Source organism: Sinohyriopsis cumingii, chromosome 15 (assembly GCF_028554795.1).
Source record: "Sinohyriopsis cumingii isolate HCF-2022 chromosome 15, ASM2855479v2, whole genome shotgun sequence".
In the NCBI taxonomy this organism is placed as follows: domain Eukaryota; kingdom Metazoa; phylum Mollusca; class Bivalvia; order Unionida; family Unionidae; genus Sinohyriopsis; species Sinohyriopsis cumingii.
The window spans coordinates 38,619,513-38,641,301 of record NC_142975.1 but is presented as its reverse complement, the minus strand read 5'-3'; the positions used below and the strand labels follow the sequence as shown (position 1 = coordinate 38,641,301).

At 34.6% G+C, this 21,789-nt stretch overlaps 1 protein-coding gene across 2 annotated transcripts in view; it reads left to right on the top strand.

Annotated features, from left to right (window-relative positions):
• The first annotated feature begins 4,602 nt into the window (after positions 1 to 4,602).
• Positions 4,603 to 21,789, top strand: part of LOC149781638 (uncharacterized) — a 43,069-nt gene continuing 25,882 nt past the window's right edge. For both annotated transcript variants that reach the window (XM_089934770.1, XM_089934769.1), the window contains exons 1-2: positions 4,603 to 4,829; positions 8,106 to 8,138. In XM_089934770.1, the coding sequence (XP_089790896.1) occupies positions 4,757 to 4,829; positions 8,106 to 8,138 (106 nt within the window). In that variant the 5' untranslated portion in view covers positions 4,603 to 4,756. The remainder of the gene's footprint in view (positions 4,830 to 8,105; positions 8,139 to 21,789) is intronic.

Below are 21,789 nucleotides of genomic sequence, written 5' to 3'. Positions count from 1 at the left end.
AAATAAATAAACTCAATCTATGTTTTAATTGTCCAGGATATATACTATTTTGATAGCAAGTTTCTAGCTGTGCAACAATGATACTTTCGAAATCAGAGTATTAACATGTGGACTTTTTAATTTGAGTTTAGAAAGTTTAGCCCACCTGGCCGTAAGACCAGTGAACTTATTGCATGACCCTGCGTTCATCAGGCGTGCGTCAGCAATTAATATTATAAACTTCTCCAAATCAACTAAACAAGTTTTGAACACATTTCTAATAGAGCATCTTGGTATGAAAATCATTCAGAGTTGTGCGATGATGCCAATCAGCCATCCAATATGGCCGCTGTGGCTAATAATAGTAAAAGCCCCTTTAAACAACTTCTTTTCGAAAGCTGCTCAACATAATCTGATCAAATTTGACAGAAGGCATCCTCGCCGGAAACCTTTTAGAAGTTTTACAAACGATGCCGTTCTACTTTTAAAAAAGCCACTGTTAATGAAATAGAAAAATCACTGTTACAAAGAACAGTAAAACTTTTATGGTCGACGTTACTAATATAATTTTTTAATTAAATTAAACGACTTATGCTCTAAAAATCTGATTATAATTTCACCAAAATTGACAGAAAACATTCTGGTATAAAGAATTTTCAAGCTTGAATAAAACAAAAAATGCCAGTCATCCACAACTATAGTCACTAATACTATAAACAGAAAACCTGTAAATGACCTTTATTCCATTACCTTTCCACAGAATTGGACCAAATTCGACAGAAAGCATCGTGGCATAGATGTCTTTCACCTTTGTACAAATAATGCCGGTCCACTATTAAATATGGCCGCATTTACTAAATAAAGTTTTTTAAATAATACGTACACTATATTTGCCAATGTGAATTTTAAAGTAAGGGACATAACATATCATTGGAATTATTTAAAATAATACGTCTTTTTCTGTCGTTCTCTCCCCTGAAAGAGGAATTAAAATAGGCTCACTGAGAACAACATACCTTTTGTCTTGGTTTTGGAACAAACCATGTAAAATAATTATTAAATAATATTTAAAAAAATTTGATTGCCTTGTCCAGTAGTTAATTTTGTGAACTGTTTTAAGCCAAACTGACCAACAACAAATGGTGTACACACAAGCGTCCATTCCTTCATTACACAAAGAAGTACAGGTGTCCACAGGTTTGAAGGCACATATGTGTCCTGCACGAATGAAACGTTCGCTTGTTAAAAAAGCATGGACTGGTCTAGATATAGGGTGGTCAGATATAGATCGGAATCACCATCGTAACTTGTTATGTTCATATTTACTTTTATTATACGAAGTAACGGATTTTGTATATTTCTATATTTACATTTTCTGTGCACCATATATATCACTAATAAGTCTGATTAATGCGTGATATTGGAGTACCACATTTCCATATGGTCGAATTATATGCCATTTATTCTGTGGGCATAGATTCAATATTACATAGGTCAAAAATTCTAAGTTGCATTATTCCAGTTTAGATTTCCTCACTGCATTCTAATTGTTCGCATGATGATATTTATTTGTTACCATAATAGTAAAAAGGTAATGGGACACTATTTTATTACAACTTATTGGCACCTTATTCTAACAGCTTACTTGCAACAGTCTTTGTTTTACATTTGAATTACTATAATGTTAACATTATTTTACTTAACTGAATACTAACAATGAAATCGCTCCGGTGAAAATTAGAAATTTAAAGCAATCGAAGAAAAGGCACTTAGAATGCTAACGTGTGTAATATCAGAAATATCACACCGAATCACCCATAAAGAATTTGGACTTCAGAAATATTATATCGAATCACTCACATCGAATCATTGACATGGAGCTTGAAGACGTCAGAAATATCACATCGAATCATCACATGGAATTTGAAGATATTAAAAAGCAATATTCAAGTATCACATATAAAAATATCAAATAAAAAACATGTATACAGAGGTAAAGATGCAACATCAGCTAAAATAGAAAGTGCAAAAGAAAGAATAATATAATGCAAGCTTAATTTGTCAATTATGATAAATAAAGTAAATTTTTTTGACTAAAATAATTAAAATGTCATAACGACCACGCTATCCAGTCATTACTAATGAGGTAAATGTAATAAATAAAATGTTACAATTAAGAATAAACGTAGAAAAACCCGACAGCAACGATGCAGAAACTGTTATGCAGTAAGCAATTAGACTGGATTAGATCAAAAGCATAGTTTCACATCCAAACAGAATTTGATGATTAAACATTTATGTGTAGTAGAACGATGAAATACAAATGTTTCCAAAAGAAGGCGAAAACATACATGCACGCGAAATTTAAAAAGGCGATTGGCGTATCCATTAAAAACAGAACAGAATAAACGATAGCCAAAAGTAAAGACAGTTGTGTATTCGACCAAACAAAACAAACGTATTAACCATGTATTGAGAGCAAACATGTCCTAATTTATGATCTAATTAGCTTAACTACATGATGAACTGATTATTGCAATTCCAGTTACCTCTATTTACTTTCTTACTATATACCCCCCTCTCTCTCTCTCTCTCTCTCTCTCTCTCTCTCTCACTCACGTAGACATGTATAAACAACATGGGTGGGGTAAAGGTGTGGTATTAACATAAAGTCATGAGGACAGCTCTTTCGCAGGACTTTTCTGTCTGACCTGGACACATTCATTCATACACATGGTGGATTATTTGGTCTTGTGTGTATTTGTCTACTTACCACTGTGATATGAGGTTTCCAAAGCACATACATTTTCAATAGCAACTCACTTTTGTTATACAACTGTATTTCATTGTTTTGTTTTGAAGCTTCTAGTGCTATTTATTTCGATTTGTGGCGATGCTCAATTTAATATGCAAAATATTTCGGCCGTCCAACAATGACACCTCCGATCTTTTTGAAGTGAGTTACAAGCAACGAAATTGCAGATATATATGAAGATCAATTTTCTTTTCCTGTCTGTGTATGATGTATAGAGCGATAAATTACCTTCTCAGCGATCAAAGTCAGCTTTGTTACAAAATGGCTGTCTGTCTCTTTAACTGACCGCTCCGGTGGCATGTGTTGTTAGAGCTTCCGCCTCGCATCCGGGAGGTCGCGGATTCAAACCCGGCCGACTCATAACAAAAACTTATAAAAATGGTTCTAGCAGCTGCTTGGCGCTTGTCATTTAAGAGGTTACTGGTCAGACTGGTGTCATTATAATGTGACTTGGTGGGACATGATGCTACATGTCTGCGGCACGATGCCCCAGTGCTAGACATCACTAAAACTGCCACACTGCAGACATCGTAGCGATATGACTGAATTGTTTTTCAAGCTACGTGCAAAATCGAAATCACACACTCACACTGTCTCTTTAAAACATTATTTCTAATCAGCTGATACAAGTTCATCAACAAGTATTGTTTGTTCTGCTACGTACATTTGCATTGCCCTTTTAATGGCTATGCGAATAAACCCAACACAAAAGGTTTTATAAATTCTTTAAGTCTTATTCGTTTTCCAGAGGATCCTCTTTGAAACGTATGTATCCCAGTGCTGCTCTCATTTCAGGAGAGAGACAGACAGACAGACAGTCAGAGACACAGAGAGAGACAGACATAGAGACACACAGAGAGATAGAGACAGAGATGAAGTATATAGAAATGATGATACTAGCAAATTGTGTCAGTAGTATCTAGCATTCTCTTGTAGAATCAAATGATAGCACGTTCCGGTTTAAGTCGCAATTCAACGAATCATGCAGTAAGTTTTGTGTTTAATGTCTATTCTATTTTACATTTAACTAGTGCTCAAGAAGTCACAATAGTTTCCTATTGTATTATTTGACAAATTTCCTGTTCTGACTTCGAGCATACCCGGGTCCCCTGTTGATACATACTTAGACTAATTCATATAAATAACCTTCGGAAACCCTGAAAGACCACACATTACGTTTTGTTTCTAATAGGAGAGCTTGCTTTACTAATCTGATGTTTTGATCTACTAATCCGAGATCGTGGTTTTCGAATGCACATGATATATTTTGGATTGGTAAATCTAGATCTCGGATCTATAAATCAAGATATTTAATTAGTATATTTGAATGATATATATTGTGTTTTAAATCTACAGTAGATAAGGTTACAATCAAGCAATAAGCTAATAAGCGAATTTTTTAATACTTATTTCGGCACAGAGGAGTGGAGTAAAAATAGTAAATGAATGAGCCTAAAGAATGGATCAAAGAACCCGAGTAAACCTGCTTTTTATTGTCGGAATGTTTGCCATTCTAATGAGTATTGCATACGATAAGACTCTCTCTCTCTCTCTCTCTCTCTCTCTCTCTCATTTCAGTCACACAACACCCGACCCCCCTATTTCTTGAAACTTAGACTTGCCCATGCTATTAAACAATGCCAAACAGGAAAGTAACATGATTGGTTTTAAGCAGTTACTTGAATATGTAGTTCAATTAGTCAACCTACTATTCATGGCTTAATATATCGGCCTAATATATCTTAATATCTTCCTTGAATCACGCGGTTCTATAGTAGTCGATCTTCACAGAGTCATCCAATTCTATGAGATTCGACCGCCTCAACGGCATGTCTAATTGGTTGTTTTGAAATTATAAAGGCTGACAACGGAACAATTAGTACGTTTGAACTAGTTCAGCCTAAACTGTTATTACAGGCATTCGGCATAGAGTCATAACCCGTCAATACAGGCATTTGTACAATGAAGCAAAGGACCCGAGCCTTCTTGTTTTCTGTAGCCGTAATTTTGGTCCTTCTAACGGTTGTTGTATATGGTAAGATGAGATATCTGCCCCATTCATTCGTTCTTTCTTTCTTTCTTTCTTTCTTTCTTTCTTTCTCTCTTTCTTTCTTTCTTTCTTTCTTTCTTTGCATTATTTAAATCATACACCATAACAAATATAATATACGATAATTCTGACCTTTGGAAAGTTACATAGCATCCAGGTTTATTAAGCCCACTTAGCGAGACTATGGATATAAAAATGTACGGTTAGCGCCAAATGATTCCGCATACTTATTGAAACGCAATGTATAAATGTTTATTATATGCTCATTTATTTCACCGTTACCTTTACATTATAAGAATCGTTCAGTATTTTACGATATTGAACCCGCGCTCACAATTCATATTGCACTCATAAAGGAACTGCTTTTTATTACAAACAACATAGGACGCAGACGCCAGCACTTTTGATTTATTTTATTTGTCTGTGGATGAAGTAAATCAACTGTTTGAGCCATTTGAAAGTAGAGATGCCAAAGTTGACAATGTGGACCAATTCATAGACTCAAAAAAGAAAATTTCAACGTAGCAAGCGACTGAACGTGATATCAGAAATGTGCAGCGATGGCTGTATTGTAACTACTTTATAAACAAATCATGTCCACTCACGTAGTAGGCGCTTTACGTTTTGGTTGATTTAATTTGGTTCTGAATGAACTAAAGCATGTGTTTCGTGGACTGCCGTATACCAGCTGCGTTGCTACATTCAGCGTTAACTTTTTTGAAACAATGTTTTTGATTTAGGCGGGTGACAGACGCCAGATTTCATACAATTGCTGGGTCTCTACAAATAGCATGCAAGTGACAAGGCATAAACTGTCTTGTTTAGATAGTAATAAAAATAGCCGAAAATATACTTACAGTCCAGAATGTCCTCAAAATATACTTTCATAGTTCTGCAAATCCGAATTACATGAGCCACGTCATGGGTTCTTAAGCTTGATTACACATTTCGAAATTGTACTGTAATTTCGACTATATTCCAAGTGCAATTACATCCTCCTTACTGCACTCAGAATGAAATAAACAATATATTCCTTAGCATCTTTTTGATAATTGTAATTGAAAGACTGCATATATTTTCCCCTTATTATGGTTTCAAACATTCACTGACAGGACCGAAACACACTTGCAGATGTCAACACGCTGCTCCGTCGCCGCTGAATTCCGTTGTCCTTATTGTAGAAATGGCACAGATAAATCCAGTCCATAATCACGAAATTTCTTAGAAACGACACAAATCCAAAATCTGTTCATTCCATATCATATGGAAAAGTTGTTTCAATGCGCATTCATTCAAAATAAGATTCATAACTTCAATTTTAAGTATTACAAAACGTCATTCTCTTTCGAAAGTTATGTCTAGTGCGCGACCAAGTTCAGATTTATCTGGGTGGAGTTATGTGCGCATTAATAATGTTGTTATTGTGTAATGATGAATCTGCGCTTGTGTATTTAATTTGGAATACGGCATACATTCAGTTACATTGTTTAGTGTAGCGTAATTTTGTTTACTTTATTAAACCTTTGGTAGAATAAGAAAATGAGCATATAAATAAAAAGTTTACTGCATTTGTATGGGAAAATCTGAACTCAAATGCAGTAACCTGTAAATATGCAATATTGATATGACGAATGATCCTTAAAATGAAGTTATTTTAGAAGGTCTATAGAAGTTTCTAGTCATCGTAAACGGAGCTTTCATGTATAAATCATCAGATAACATTGCGTTTAAATAAGTTGTACCCACGCGTCCTAATTTTGAAGAAAAAAAAACTGTAAGGAGCTGCTTTTAAAATGAATATTAAAATGTCTATACATAATGCATAGGCTGTTTCTAACTTTGTGTAACTTTGACCGTTAGACAAAATTAAACACACATCGTCTGCAGAGTGAGCATTGATGATGGAGTTGGTGGAGCGTTGTACCAGTAATTGAAAGCGTGCGTTTGAGAGATGTAAGCAGCATACAAAACATTCGGCTTGAGCCAGTAGTGTTTACACATTCATGTTGTCGGTATATGATTTATGATTTGGATCTTTTAACGTAGCATTAATAATTTTTCAGTCTTATTGCTACGATGTCTGCAGTGTGGCAGTTTATAGTGATGTCTAGCACTGGGCATCATGCTGCAGACATGTAGCATGATATCCCACCCAGTCATGACACCAGGCCAAACAGTCCTAATAGTAGCCTCTTCATGCTGAGCACCAAGCGAGGTAGCTGTTAGTACCATGTTTGTAAGTCTTTGATATGACTCGGCCGGGGACTGAACCCACGACCATTCGAGGCGGACGCTCTAACCATTATGCCACCGGCGTGGTACTGTTGTCGGTATAAAGATTGTATGACTATGACGTATATAGAAAATCAGGTATCTTATACTCCAATAAAGTATTCCCTTACCCGAGTTTTAGCATTTACACTTGTGTAAGTTTTATACAGTTACTGCATAATTTGCAGTAACATGGCATTGGTCTACTTACAGGATAAATAGTCTTGCGAAACAGTAAATTGTGTCAGGACTTAAATAAGATTCAGACGTTAAACTAATACGCGTGTGTGTGTGTGTGTGTGTACACACACACGCGCACACGCACGCACGTACACACATTACTCGAGTTCACTAAATTCGTTGAAAATTTATATTGAATTTCTGCAGTTTCTATTTAATTTACACTTATTTATTACAAATTGTGGAGATATCATTATCTGACATTCCTATGTATGAGCATGGTTGTGTTTTCCATGGTACAACACTGATGCAGAATATCTCTATTTATACATCCCATTACGTCACAATGGCGCATTACCACTTTGACTTGCCTGCAGTACGTCATTATGTTCAACACGTCACTATTGTCTGCAATTATTATGTTGAGTTAACTTAGAAGATATCTAATCTATTTGAGTTTAACCTAATTAATATATTTATCCAGAATTGTTCGATGTAAATCAAACAATATACCCTTTCTCTAACTACAAAAACATTTGCAAAGTATATTTCGTCCTTTTATGCTTTTACTGTACAGACTGGGCGTAATTTTTTGTTCTGAAATTCGCTTAGCAGCAAGGAATGTAAAAATTATGATCCTTCATTATATACCGGAGTTGGATAGCAAACATTCCGCCCTCGGGTCAGGCTTTTCCGTCTGACACTCTGCAAATACTTGTGTCTGACACAAAATTCTGATCCGAGGGTCAAATTTTCCTATCCTACACTGATGCATATAAAGGATTATATTAATAGATTTTTTTTTTGCAGATTATAATTTGGAATGGAACAACTCAAGAATTGGTAAGTACCGGCTATTTAGCGTAGGTCTTGAATGATGTAGAGAATCTCAGCACGTGGCCTATAAAATATTGCAAACTTGTTTGCGTAAAATACGTTGATGACTAACATATTAAACTGGCTAAGATTCACTATTATTGTCTTTAATCTATGCAATAATAAAAATTCGCGACGGAACAATTTTTCGGCGAATATAAAACTATTTCCTTGGACGCAAAACAATTAAATTCAATGGTAAAACTACAAAAACAAATTTCTTGTCAGAGATAGTAATTTCATTGGCGACGAAATTTATTTTATTTCCATCGAAAATCTATGTATTGCGAAGAGAATGTATTTTTCTCCTCAAATAAAATAATAAAATTCGCGCTGAAAACAGTTCTTTCACAGCGAAGGTGCAGTTGTGTTGGCAATGCCCTTTGTATGCAGATAAAATATTTTTGTCGCAACCAAACATAAATTTTCTTCGTGAATATACACGGTAGTGTATATTTAAATGAGAAAACTTGCCTATTCTGTTTGACTGAATGTTCGTATAAGCTTGATCTTCTGTGGTTTGATTAGATTGGAACCACATTATAATGCCATTGCTGCACCGCTCAGCATCAAGCTTTGTAGAGGAATTAGGCAGGATATTACGTTTGCTTCATTTTGAGACATTTGAAATATTCATATTCTGCTTGCCAGTCAAGGCTGATTTAATGTTTTCCAAGACAACTTATTCAATATTGAGGTCAGACTCCATGGTTTAATACTGAGGTTATACTTCCTCGTTTAATACTGATGTTATACTTCCTCATTTAATACTGAGGTTATACTTCCTCGTTTAATACTTACGTTATTCTTCCTCGTTTAATACTGACGTTTTATTATATGCTCATTTTTTCCCCGTTAACTTTACATTGTCAGAATCGTTCAGTATTACCCGATACTGAACTCGCGCGCCAATACACTTATAGCATTCACGTGCATAAAGGAACTAATTTCTATTGTAAACAAACAATGGACGCAGACGCCAGCACTTTTAATTTGTAAACAAATCATGTACACTCGGGTAAGATGCGCATTACGTTGTGGTTGTTTAAATTTGTTTCTGACTGAACTAAAACAGATGTTTCTCGGACTGCCGCATGACAGCTGCTTTGGCACATTCCACGTTGATACAATGTTTCGGATTTAGGCTAGCTACAGTATACAATAGACGCCAGAAAATGTCCGTACAAATAACATACAATTGACAAGTCATATACTGTCTTCTTTAGCTGGTTATAAGAATGGGTAAAAATTTACTTGCAGTTTTACATCCTGAATTTCCTCAAAATATACTTTCTTAGTTCTGCAAATCCGAATTATATGAGCCATGTCTTGGGTTCTCAAGGTTGATTACACATTTCGAAATTGTAATGTAATTTCGATGACAAGTGCAATTACATCCTCCTTACTGCACTCAAAATGAAATAAGCATTAAATTCCACAGTGTCTTTTTGATAATTACAATTGAAAGACTTCATATTTTTCCCACATTATGATTTCAAACATTCGATGACAGAAACAGAAACACATTTGCAGATGTCAACACGCTTCTCCATAGCTGATTTAAGCCCATGTATTTCATGTAGAATTGTCACATACAAATCCAGTCCATAATCACGAAATTTCCTAGAATCGAAGGAAAGAAAAAACCCAAAATCTATTCATTCCAGATCAGATGGAAAAGTTGTTGCAATGCACATTCATTCACAATATGACTCCAAATTTCAATTTTGACTAGACACGCCATTTTTTTTTCGAAAGATATGTCGAACGCGCGACGAAGTTCAAATTTATCTGGGCGGAGTTTAATGCGCAGTAATGTTGGTGTTGTGTAATGATGAATATGCGCTTGTGTATTTAGTTTGGAATACGTCATTTACGTTGTTTCTTGTAGTGTATTTTGTTTATATAATTAAGCCTGAGGTAGAATTGAAAAAGAGCATATAATAAAAAGGTTACTCCATATGTGTGGGAAAATATGAACTCGTTTTGTCGGATGGATATACTTCACTCCCAAGGTTGTACAGTATTCCATCCATAAAAAAACTCGTTCATATTTTTCACATACAAATGCAGTAACCTATAAATACTCCAATGGGGTATGGTCATAAACTGGTTGCAATAAAATTGGCTGCTAGGATTTTGACTATTTCGTTGTTATCCTATAAACAATGAAAAGAGGGGTGCGGTGGGAGGTTCCAAATTGTACAAGCTTATTGTAAAGGTTGTCTAACCATTCTATTGTAAACCAATTCTTTTGCATATTTATGCGATGATAAATTACGTCTTACGAGGCTAAAGTTCGATTTGTTTTAATGCATAATTCTTTATTATGAAGTTTCCATTTAAGTTTCCTAGTAATTTTAACCTATAGTAGATTTCTTTCCTGTCATATGCATTATTTTGCATTTTATGGTTGGAATCGCGTGCATACTTTTGTGGCCATTGTCATTCTTTATCAATGTTAATTTTATACTATTTCGGTATCCTGCTGGATTTGGAATGACTTGTAGCAAACTCATGAATCAATTCCAATAATGACGTCATTGATGTACAAGTAGAAAAGCAGTCGCTCAAGTCCTGTGTCCTGAGGTACTACAGACGCTAACCACATACCACCATTTAATATTGTTGAAAACATAATAAGGGGCGATCAGCCCTTCTGCATGCCATGTACATTTGTTGTATAACTCTGATTTCAGTTTTTCTTCTTCTTTTTTTGTTAACTGTTTTTGTGATTTCTATGTTGTGTATTTTAGCTTCAGCGACATGTTTTTTTATATCGTCTTTGATCTACTCTTATATAAAAAAAAAACATCTCAGTTTTGGCCTGTATACCAGATCACCGCCAGTTCATGATACTGTACAATATTCAACATTATTATTAAACGTTATCAGTATGCATGGATTATACTGTATTTATATATTTGTACAGTGTATGTCTGACTCACTAATTTTTGGTACACTGAACTGTAACGGGTAGGTTGATGTCAAGAAGATACGTATTTAAATTAAAAAAACATTCATAAATATATTCGAGATATTTTCGTAAAGACTTGGTTGAAAATGGGAATTTTCGTACGAACTATATTGGGATATGGATGATGCTGTAGGTTTTACACTACCGGTTCAAGAGGCGTATGAATATTACTGAGTAAAGCTCTTCAGTTCTCCTTCCGTAAACAGGCAACAAGCTTCTCTTGGACATACCAATTTGAAACCAAAATTGTACGCTTATTAATATCAATGGACCAAATAGGAACTGCTCGGAGTTTGCATAGAGATATACAAAGCTATATTGCATTTTAAAAATGATTTGAGTTATCTTTGAGAGAAGACTTAGTCCGGATCCAGATATTGATGCATTCATTTATAATAATATAAATAAGTAAAGAGCAAGAGAAGTTGTTATATAGGGCTGATCATTCTCTTGTGGGAATGAAGATAGTTTCCCAAAATAAATCGAAGGAAAAAAAACTATTGGATATTTATTTATTATTAATTAAAGTACCTGGAATATGTTACTATAATAAAAGAAGACATAATTAAAGTTAAACATCTTTGTCTATGTACTGCAGAAATAAATGCATTTTATCATATGCCTTGATCTGATTTGAAATTTATAATAAATGATCGAATTTTCTTTTAAATACTTCTATGTGAAATAAGATCAAGAGCAATTTGAAAAGAAAATAACCTAAAGATCGACAGGAAAATCAACCTAATGCAGATATAGGCGGTTTAGAAGAGAGATGGTTTGAATAAATTACCATAACTGGGGGAAAGTAAGGAGAAGATATTAGGAAGAAAAGACGGATGGAGTGAGGGATATAGCTAAATCTATATGGATTGGAGAAGGAGAGGTGGCCAGATGTTCTTGTAATGTACAAAATAGAAATTACATAAGTAAAATGATGTCTCCTCATGCTAAAAAGTACTGGTTCTTTAACGGCAACTAGAAATATATTTTGGATGAAAGTATATAACAGAGGGGGTGTGTGTGTGTGTGTGTGTGTGTGTGTGTGTGTGAAACACTATTGCCTCTGACATATTTTTTAATGACATGGGTTCGTTACAAATGCTGTAGTTTCTAAACATGACTCCGTCCAACTAAATTTCAATAGAACTGGTTGTGTTTCAGTGACAAAGGAATAGTTTTTTTTTTGTCGTGGTGAGGAACCAATTAGTTCAGCTTGGTTGTTGGTCATGTTATACTGAACGAGAACAATGCAGAAGATTAGATCGAGGACATGATAACATAATATGTTGCTTAAACAGATCGTGATATGTGTCTAGTGCGTGTCACTGACACATATTTAACAAGAAGGCATGAAACTTGCTTGTAAGAAAAACAAAACATGACAGTTAAAACATTGAGAGACGGTGGTGGAGTAGTGGGGTGGGGCTGAATCCAGCTACCTATAATTAATAGGATGTACATGAAATATTGACAGCATTGTACTGAGATGATTTATCATGTACTTCGAATTTATCCTCATTCCACAGTGATATGAATATTAATTTCTGTGTGTGTGTGTGTGTGTGTGTGTGTGTGTGTCTGTGTGCCTGATTCGGATTTGTAATGTAGCTTTAACAATTTTTCAGTCATATTGCTACAAACGATGTTTGCAGTGTGGCAGTTTATAGTGATGTCTACCAATGAGGCATCATGCCGCAGACATGTAGCATGATGTCCAACCCAATCACAATATCCTGACACCAGGCCGACCAGTGCCAACACTAACCTCTTAATGCTGAGCGCCTAGCGAGGCACCTGCAAGAACCAATTGTATAAGTCTTTGGTAAGACTCGGTAGGGGTACAAACCCGCGACCTATCGCATCCGAGGCGGGCGCTCTAACCGTTGGAACTATACTAATTATACAACTTTTAAAATTCCTTATTGTAAATATAATAATAATTCTTGATCGTGTAATGGCAGTCAGCTTCATGTGAACACTCTACGCTATAAATGGCAGCGTCCCCCTAACTGCCATTAATTCATCACTGTTATCTATTTTAATACTGATATTCAATTTTTTTAATCCAGTTTTTCAGCTTTTTTAAGTGAAATCCAATTATTATAATATCAATGTTTATTTGTATTTTATTAATTTTGCATTAGGTACTAGATAATTGCTTGTCGTGTATAAATGGGTCTAGTCCTCTGGAATACCACATTATCGAACAACTAACTACACATGCTTTCAAATGGTAACGTACTGATAAATAATTGATAACGATGAATAATATGGCTACGTGATAAGAGTTAACTATATGAACCAAACATTTAGATAAACTGCAGTGGAATATTACGAGAATATTTAATAGACTGTATACATGAAGATTTACAATCGGAAGTTATGCACAGAAATAACCATCGCAGCCAATATTACTGCGGCAACATCGTTACATTCTCTGTTTTGTATAGTAGTGTGCGTTAGTTACTGCGGCAACATCGCTACATCCTCTGTTTTGTATAGTAGTGGAGTTAGTTACTGCTGAAACGTCGTTAAAACGATCCGAGTTGTATGGTACTGCGGATTAACGTCGTTAAAACGATCTGAGTTGTATTTTGCGGGTTAATGTCGTTAAAACGATCTGATTTGAATGGTACTGCGGGTTAGTGTGCGCTTTCTGGAATAGCAAATGGTTGCAGCATCTGGAGCGAAATCTCAGTTCCAAACAAAGTTTATTATGTTCTTATATATTTTCTAAATCAAAGCACCACTGCGGTGGCCTAAGTGGTTAGAACATCCGCATTAAGTGCGGTAGGTCGCGTGTTCGAACTCAAGGCTTTTAAAAATGGTACTAGCAGCTGCCTCGCTTGGCGCTAGAAACAAGAAGTTATTTCTGTTAGCTTTCGGGTATGTCGCACTGTGACATAGAGGGCTTTAACTAGAGTCTCGTTTTTGTCAGGTTGCACTCCACAAAATATCTGATAAGGTATTTCAGTACACCAATTTGAATAACAAACCTCCTTGCAGCAACACAGTTCAATTATCAAATTAAATATAGTAGCAACCATGGATGGAGAAACTATATAAATGAAATATTTGAATCACAAAGATTTTCTTATGCTATTTCACCTACGTGAATTTAGTCTCACACACACTCCAACAGTGAGAGAATATATATATATATATATATATATATATATATATATATATATATATATATATATATATATATACGTAAGCAATACAATCACGTAACTCGTAATTTACCGTTTGAATGAAAGTGTTTTGATATAAGACACATATTTACAAATGTTATGGAGGCATTTCCTTTTGCTATAGGGTACTTAGTACTTAAAAACTAAATTAAAACCCATACATTTTAACAAAATAGAAGCAAATCAATGTCTGGTACTTTTATTGATTGTTATTCTAATAATAAAAATAATAATACATATTGTATAATAAGTCAACGTATTCGATATATAATATTCATGTTAGAGTTGTAATCTTAGTTTCGTCCAATTAATTTGAAAAAAACGTGGATATTTTACGGAAAAAAACTCAAAAGATTTGCTTTCTTTTAAAAATGTACCAATTCGATTAAAAAACGGAATTAAATTTTGAGAAACTGCCCATTAATTTCGAGTTTTTTGCCTTTTTCAGTACGATACATGCCCTAATCGATAGAGATCTTGCACGTAGTCTGACACTGTAGATATTTTTTTTAGCTTGAGTTGCTAATGGACACAAACACAATATTTGCAGTTCGCCTTTGTAAGAGGCTCCTTTGACAACAACCAAAATATTTGCATTGATCTGAAATTCTATATAGAGCATGTTTCGTGACGTTTTTGTCCCAATAAAAATCGTATACAAGAAGTACATTCATTTAGTTCATATCTATTAATCTGCTGTCTCGTTCACAAACCAACCCCGTAATTTTCAAGATAAGAGCACACATTAATAAGGGCGGGAAACCTTTCGCATGTGGTCATTCTTATTTTAAACAAAGAATCCATATTGTTTTGCATCTACACACCAGTGGAAACAGGTTCTTTTTGTTGTTATACTGTTACTTATAGTTTCGTGATTTTCGTTTAAAATAAAAATAATAAAGATATAGTCCCCATACGTAGGCAGATGACAGTCGGAGAACCATCACACATGCCATTATCAGAGCGTGCATTTATATTCCTGATAATTAACACAATATAATGACTTGCAGGTCAATCAGTATTGAGAAAGAAAAGTACAGTCTATGTAACCTTGACGAGTTTATTGTTTGTATCATGGGCATGGCCATTTGGTTTGAGTGGCCGCCTCGGGTGCGGGAGGTCGCGGGTTCGAACACAGGCAAAGTCATACCAAAGACATCATGCTACATGTCTGCTGCAAGATGAACGAGTGGTAGACTTCACTATAAACTGCACACCGCAGATATCGTAGCGAAATGACTGGACAATTGTTATAGCTACGTCAAAAATCCAAATCAAACACACACACACACACACGGACATAGAAATTTTACTTAAAAATTTCAAATTTGACTATACAAACGTTTGGTCTTTTTTCAGTGCGTATATATTCAGTGCGTATATATATATATATATATATATATATATATATATATATATATATATATATATATATATATATATATTGAACCCCGGCCTAGCAATGCCAAAGACTTTTAAAAAAACGGTCCTAACAGCTGCCTTGCTAGGCGCTCAGCATTAAGAGGTTAGTGTTAGGACTGGTTAATATAATGTGACCGGCTGGGACATCATGTTACATGTCTGCGACACGATGCCTTAGTGCTAGACGTCACAAGAAACTGCCACACTGCAGACATCGAAGTGATATGACTGAAATATTTTTTAAATCTACGTGAAAGATACACACACACACACACACACACAAATATATATATATATATATATATATATATATATATATATATATATATATATATATATATATATATATATATATATATATATATATATATATATATATATATATATATATATAGAAAGAGAGAGAGAGAGATGGTTAAAACGTACATCCAAGAGATGGTTAAAACGTACATCCAAATTGAAATCATTTTCTATTTGTAATTAATTTTTGGGATAAATATCATATTCAGTGAGACACCTGCTGAACATATTTTGTCAGCGAATGTCGTTATGAATAATAACGTGACAAGGTAATGTAATAACTATTATTTCAGTTATAGTCTAGTAACTGCATTTTTTAATTAGCACGTATAATGCCCTGATCTTGTACAATTTTTCCATATGGATAGATTCTTATAAATTATTTTTTTTAAAACCACTGGTAATAATAGGTATAGTTAATCTCATTGAAATCTCATTGTAACCTCATTCCTATAAAACGCATTATTACCTCGATGTCTTTCAACTCGAGAGGAAATATAAAAAAATATTGCCTGTCTGAAATTCTCATCTTGTATACAAACCATTCACAAAGAACTAGCCTTTGGTGCAGTACATTGTGTAGCATATATGTCGCCTGAATATTCGACAATACATACATAGGAAATCTTGTTTGATATTTTTTTTAAAGAATTGGCACATGAAGTTAGCCAAACCAAGTATTTATTAGGGGTGGGTACTTCAATGCCTGTACCTCAACAGAACCTGCTTTTATTATTCATGTTACTACTGGTATCATAGATAAATTTACAACATGTAACGAGGATGTAGATTTAAGGAGAAGGGCAAACAAGGATAAAAAGTAGCTTAATCACTATGGTGAGAATTTACTTACACTTTGTTAGATATCTGGAATGAAGATTTCACACGGTAGATATGGTGATGATAAATGTATTCGACACTTTGTATGTACACATGATGACTCTGCTACAACCATATATTACTTACCTTTAGATCAATCATTATTTACATGTATGCCTATCTTCAGAATAGGTAATATAATTGGATATATTTATTCATCAAGAAATACTATATCACTTGGGTCAACTTTATCCCACCTATCAGGCAGTCACAATACCACCTATCAGACAGTCATAATAATACATATCAGATAGTCACAATAATACCTATCAGGTAGTCACAATAATACCTATCAGGCAGTCACAATAACACCTATCAGGTAGTCACAATAACACCTATCAGGTAGTCACAATAACACCTATCAGGTAGTCACAATAATACCTATCAGGCAGTCACAATAACACATATGAAGCAGTCACAATAGCACCTATCAGGCAGTCACAATAATACGTATCGGGTAGTCACAATAATACCTATTAGGCAGTCACAATAACACCTATCGGGCAGTCACAATTAACCGAATTTCATGACCTATCAAATATTTCCATTTTCGAAAAGGTTAAATTTTGAGTTTTTCTTCCAAGGTTTATCTTTAGTTCCCAGATATTTCAATTTTTCTTTTATTGTTTTGTTCATGTAGATTATTGTTTTGGACGCTGGATAGCAATATCGGCAAAAGACAACAAAATCAACAGTGCAGATAACTTAGCAAATTCTATGGTTACACATTCATTCTGGTCAGAAATGTGTGTCTTTAAACAATTTAGAAATAATAAGAATAAAATAGGTGGTACAACACAACCTTGCCCAGAGGTGAAGTTAAATGTTTTTGTCGCGCCATTTGGCGTTTATACACAAGCTACGACATTTGCATATATGGCATTTAAAGTCGTAAGCATTTCTCTGCTAATATTTCTATAAGTACGATCTTGTTAATATGGTTAAAAGCCTTTTCATGATCAGCAGAAAGAATATAAAACCTGCCTCTTTGTTTTCTCGGAAATTCCTAAATTAATAGTCTTAATATAAATGTATTATCTACAATGGAATATCCACTTCTAAAACCAGAATATCATTTTCTTTGGCCTAGTGTTCCTACACTTCTGGAGGAAACCGAGATCAAATCATTTATTGAAAATAGGCACTAAAATAATGTACTGTGATATGTATAATGGCTTTTAAAAATCACTCGAAAGGCCATCAATTCCATCTGATTTTCCCGACTTTAAACTTTTATATAGCAAGTCGGACTTCATCAGCATATTGGAATTCATCAGCATGTTGGATTTCGTCAGCATGTTGGACTTCGTCAGCATGTTGGACTTCGACAGCATGTTGGACTTCGACAGCATGTTGGACTTTGTCAGCATGGCCGACTTCGTCAGCATGTTGGATTTTGACAGCATGTTGGACTTCGTCAGCATATTGGACGTCGACAGCATGTCGGACTTCGTCAGCATGTCGGACTTCGTCGGTTACTTTATCGTCCAGATTTTCATGATGAATATTAGATGCTTCTTTTAAACTGAATTTGTTTTCCATCCCATGACGGTGTTTTAAATTCTGAAAAGTAATTGTCTGCCTGGTGACTTTTGTTTTTATTCAACGCGCTATTTTTTAAATTTAGAGAGTCTCCGAAAATGCTTCGAATCGTTCTCTGAATTTTTTCAAGTTCTTACTTTTCACTTTTTCTGTATAGTTTGCGTTTGTGCCAGGTTGTTTTTGTACAAAACTCTGTAAAGCAAAGTTATTTATCACATTATTATTTCTTTAGTTTCTATGTGCATCACGTGGACAATTTTGGCTACTTTACAGTTTGCGTCCTACCAAGGCAGTTTGTTGGGCAAAAACCCGATCACTAAAGTCATTGATATCATTTTGGTCTACTTTGATCGTCTGTCCTGATTCGCAAAGGCCCTTCATTGCAGTATTCAAAGTGAATTGATTTTGTTCTGCCATTCTGTGGGCCCCGAGTGACCGAGTGGTCTAAAGCGCTTTCCGTTAAGGATCACGGCCATCTCACCTCTGTCCGCGCAGGTTCGAGTCTCAGATTCAGCCAATGTGGGTATGTGAGAAAGTTTGCCAGTAGCTTCTCGTGGGTCGGTGGTTCTTTCCGAGGTTTTCCCGGGTTCTTCCTCCACCATTAATGCTGGCCGCCATGTATGGCCTATCGTGTGCTGAAAAATGGCGTTAAACCCAACAAAAACAACAACAACAACAATTTGCCATTCTGAGTGCAGTATGAGTTTTTTTCTGATAGTCACATTTTGGACAAATATATTTAAATATATATTTTGTGTATTTCATTCCATATAGGTATTATTGTGACTGCCTGATAGGTATTATTGTGGCTGCCGGATATGTATTATTGTGACTGCCTGATAGGTGGTATTGTGACTGCCTGAAAGGTGTTATTGTGACTACCTGATAGGTATTACTGTGACTGTCTGATAGGTATTACTGTGGCTGCCTGATAGGTATTATTGTGACTGCTTGATAGGTATTATTGTGACTGCCTGATAGGTGTTATTGTGACTGCCTGATAGGTATTATTGTGACTGCCTGATATGCATCATTGTGACTGCCTGATAGATGTTATTGTGACTACCTGATAGGTGTTATTGTGACTGCCTGATAGGTATTACTGTGACTGCATGATAGGTATTATTGTGACTGCCTGATAGGTGTTATTGTGTCTGCCTGATAGGTGTTATTGTGGCTGCCTGATATGTATTATTGTGACTGCCTGATATTTATTATTGTGACTGTCTGATAGAGACGGTAACATATTATAAATGTATTCGTCTCTAAAAACTCATTGTATTGATAATTTCGACGTGACAACATCCCTGACATTGAACCAATCAAACAACACTATCTGATTTATTCGAGTGGGCGATTGACTATGCTTGTAACCTTTTAGACCTGTCTTTGATAGAGATGAAAATCCTTCTAGCCTGATATTTTTGTTTTAAAACAAAATATTCATAACCAATAACATGTTGAAATGCATTCTGGGAGTCACGTTGTTCCATCATATGATTAAATTAGACACTTGTACGGCAAGATGAAGGATAAGAAGTGAGCAAATACAATCTTTTTCCCTACCGTATATCAAGCTTGTGATAATGCGTATGTCTAAATTATCATTAGGTGTCAAAAATGCCAGCAACAAAATTAGCAAGATACCATATACTATGAAGACAAGACTTAATCCTTTTTGGTAAACTGTCTACAAAAACTATTGCAAATATTGGATACTAATGTAGTATGAATTTTGAATGAGTAATATGTTTTAGGTTTCAAAAGCAACTGAAGCTGTATATAATTCTTTTCTAAATACAGTATTGATATTACAAACAATCCCAGAAGTAATATATATGCGATTGCTGGGTGCATAAATTTAAGAATGAACTGTTTTCGTACGGAATGGTAGAGGTTTTTGTTAATCATTAATAGTGAGTCACGCTTGCCCAGGAAAAGAACATTTGCCAAGATTTGGGTGTACTGTTTTTAGGCACAATACAAGACGTTAGGATAATATCATTCTAGCAATTGTATTAAATTTTTAAAACTATCCCCCACTCCCTCAAATGACAAAATATTTTACGACATATAAAGATTACGAATGCTTTCCATTCGTTAGCATTAAGAGAAAGCCCTTGCATAAATGATGCTTTTAAGGCCTAAATAAATCTCTTATCATGAAATATTCCCCCCCCCCCCAAATTTAAGTAATATTGAACGAATACCGTTCTCTTTATTTTAGAGATACATTTATTCTAGGTAAATAAATTTAAGAAAATAAATTATTTTTAATTTTGTCTTCAGATGGATTTGTTGAGCATAAAATCATATGGCGAATCTTTCAAAACGCAAGTCGTTATATAACTCTAATTGTTCTAGATATTGTAATTAACGTATTTGGATAAATTAATCAGTAATGTTTTGTGTCTGAAATTGGTTTTGTAATTAATTTCAAACATCTTAATCTTTCTTAAAACATTTCTTGAGACTGCAGTGTGTAATCTAATTTTTCTTATACTAAAAATATGTAGAAAATTATTTATCTGAAAAGTTCTAATACGCATTGGTATAATATTTGCAATGCTAGCACACCTTTGCATAAACTTTAATAGCTCTAAAGATGGTTGCAATAACATTTTGTTTCGTCAAGAACCGTTTAAGCATCGTCTGCATGTTGCGATAAAACATATTTAGTATCTTTAACCGTAATACTATTTAAACTCGATCTAATTCTTTTATAGCAGGCCTTATCATAAAATATATTGAGAAAGAGGAAAACAGTTTCACACTTTACCTATGCATTGAACACAGAATATAACACTTTTACATAAATAGGAAAATAATATTTTAACGGATAAGCCAAATAATTCAAAATGTTACAACTTTATCTATCAGCTTCCATACAAGTGAATCAAAAGTCTGGATTCTATAGAAAATGCTTCATAATAGTAGGCATAATTAATATTTAATACAAATAATAATACCGCACAGGTTAGAGAATTTTTAATTTGTACTCTAGGGAGATTCTAACCCAGGTCCGCGGGTAAACGGCACCCGTTGCCTCGCCTGCACACACGACCTCATATTCCCTCACGACTAAGCACACGTCGCCAAAGTATGATAATACTTAATCGGTGTTACATGCACTCGTGTGTAGCAGACACACTTGCATGACGAACTAGTAATTAATTCTCATCCATCTGCAAAGTCATTCCGGATTACTAAAACAAATACAAGGTATACAAAATTAATTATAGAGAATTAAAAATAAATACCAAACAGAACGGAAAGTGCCATCCCTGGATTCTACAGAAGAGTG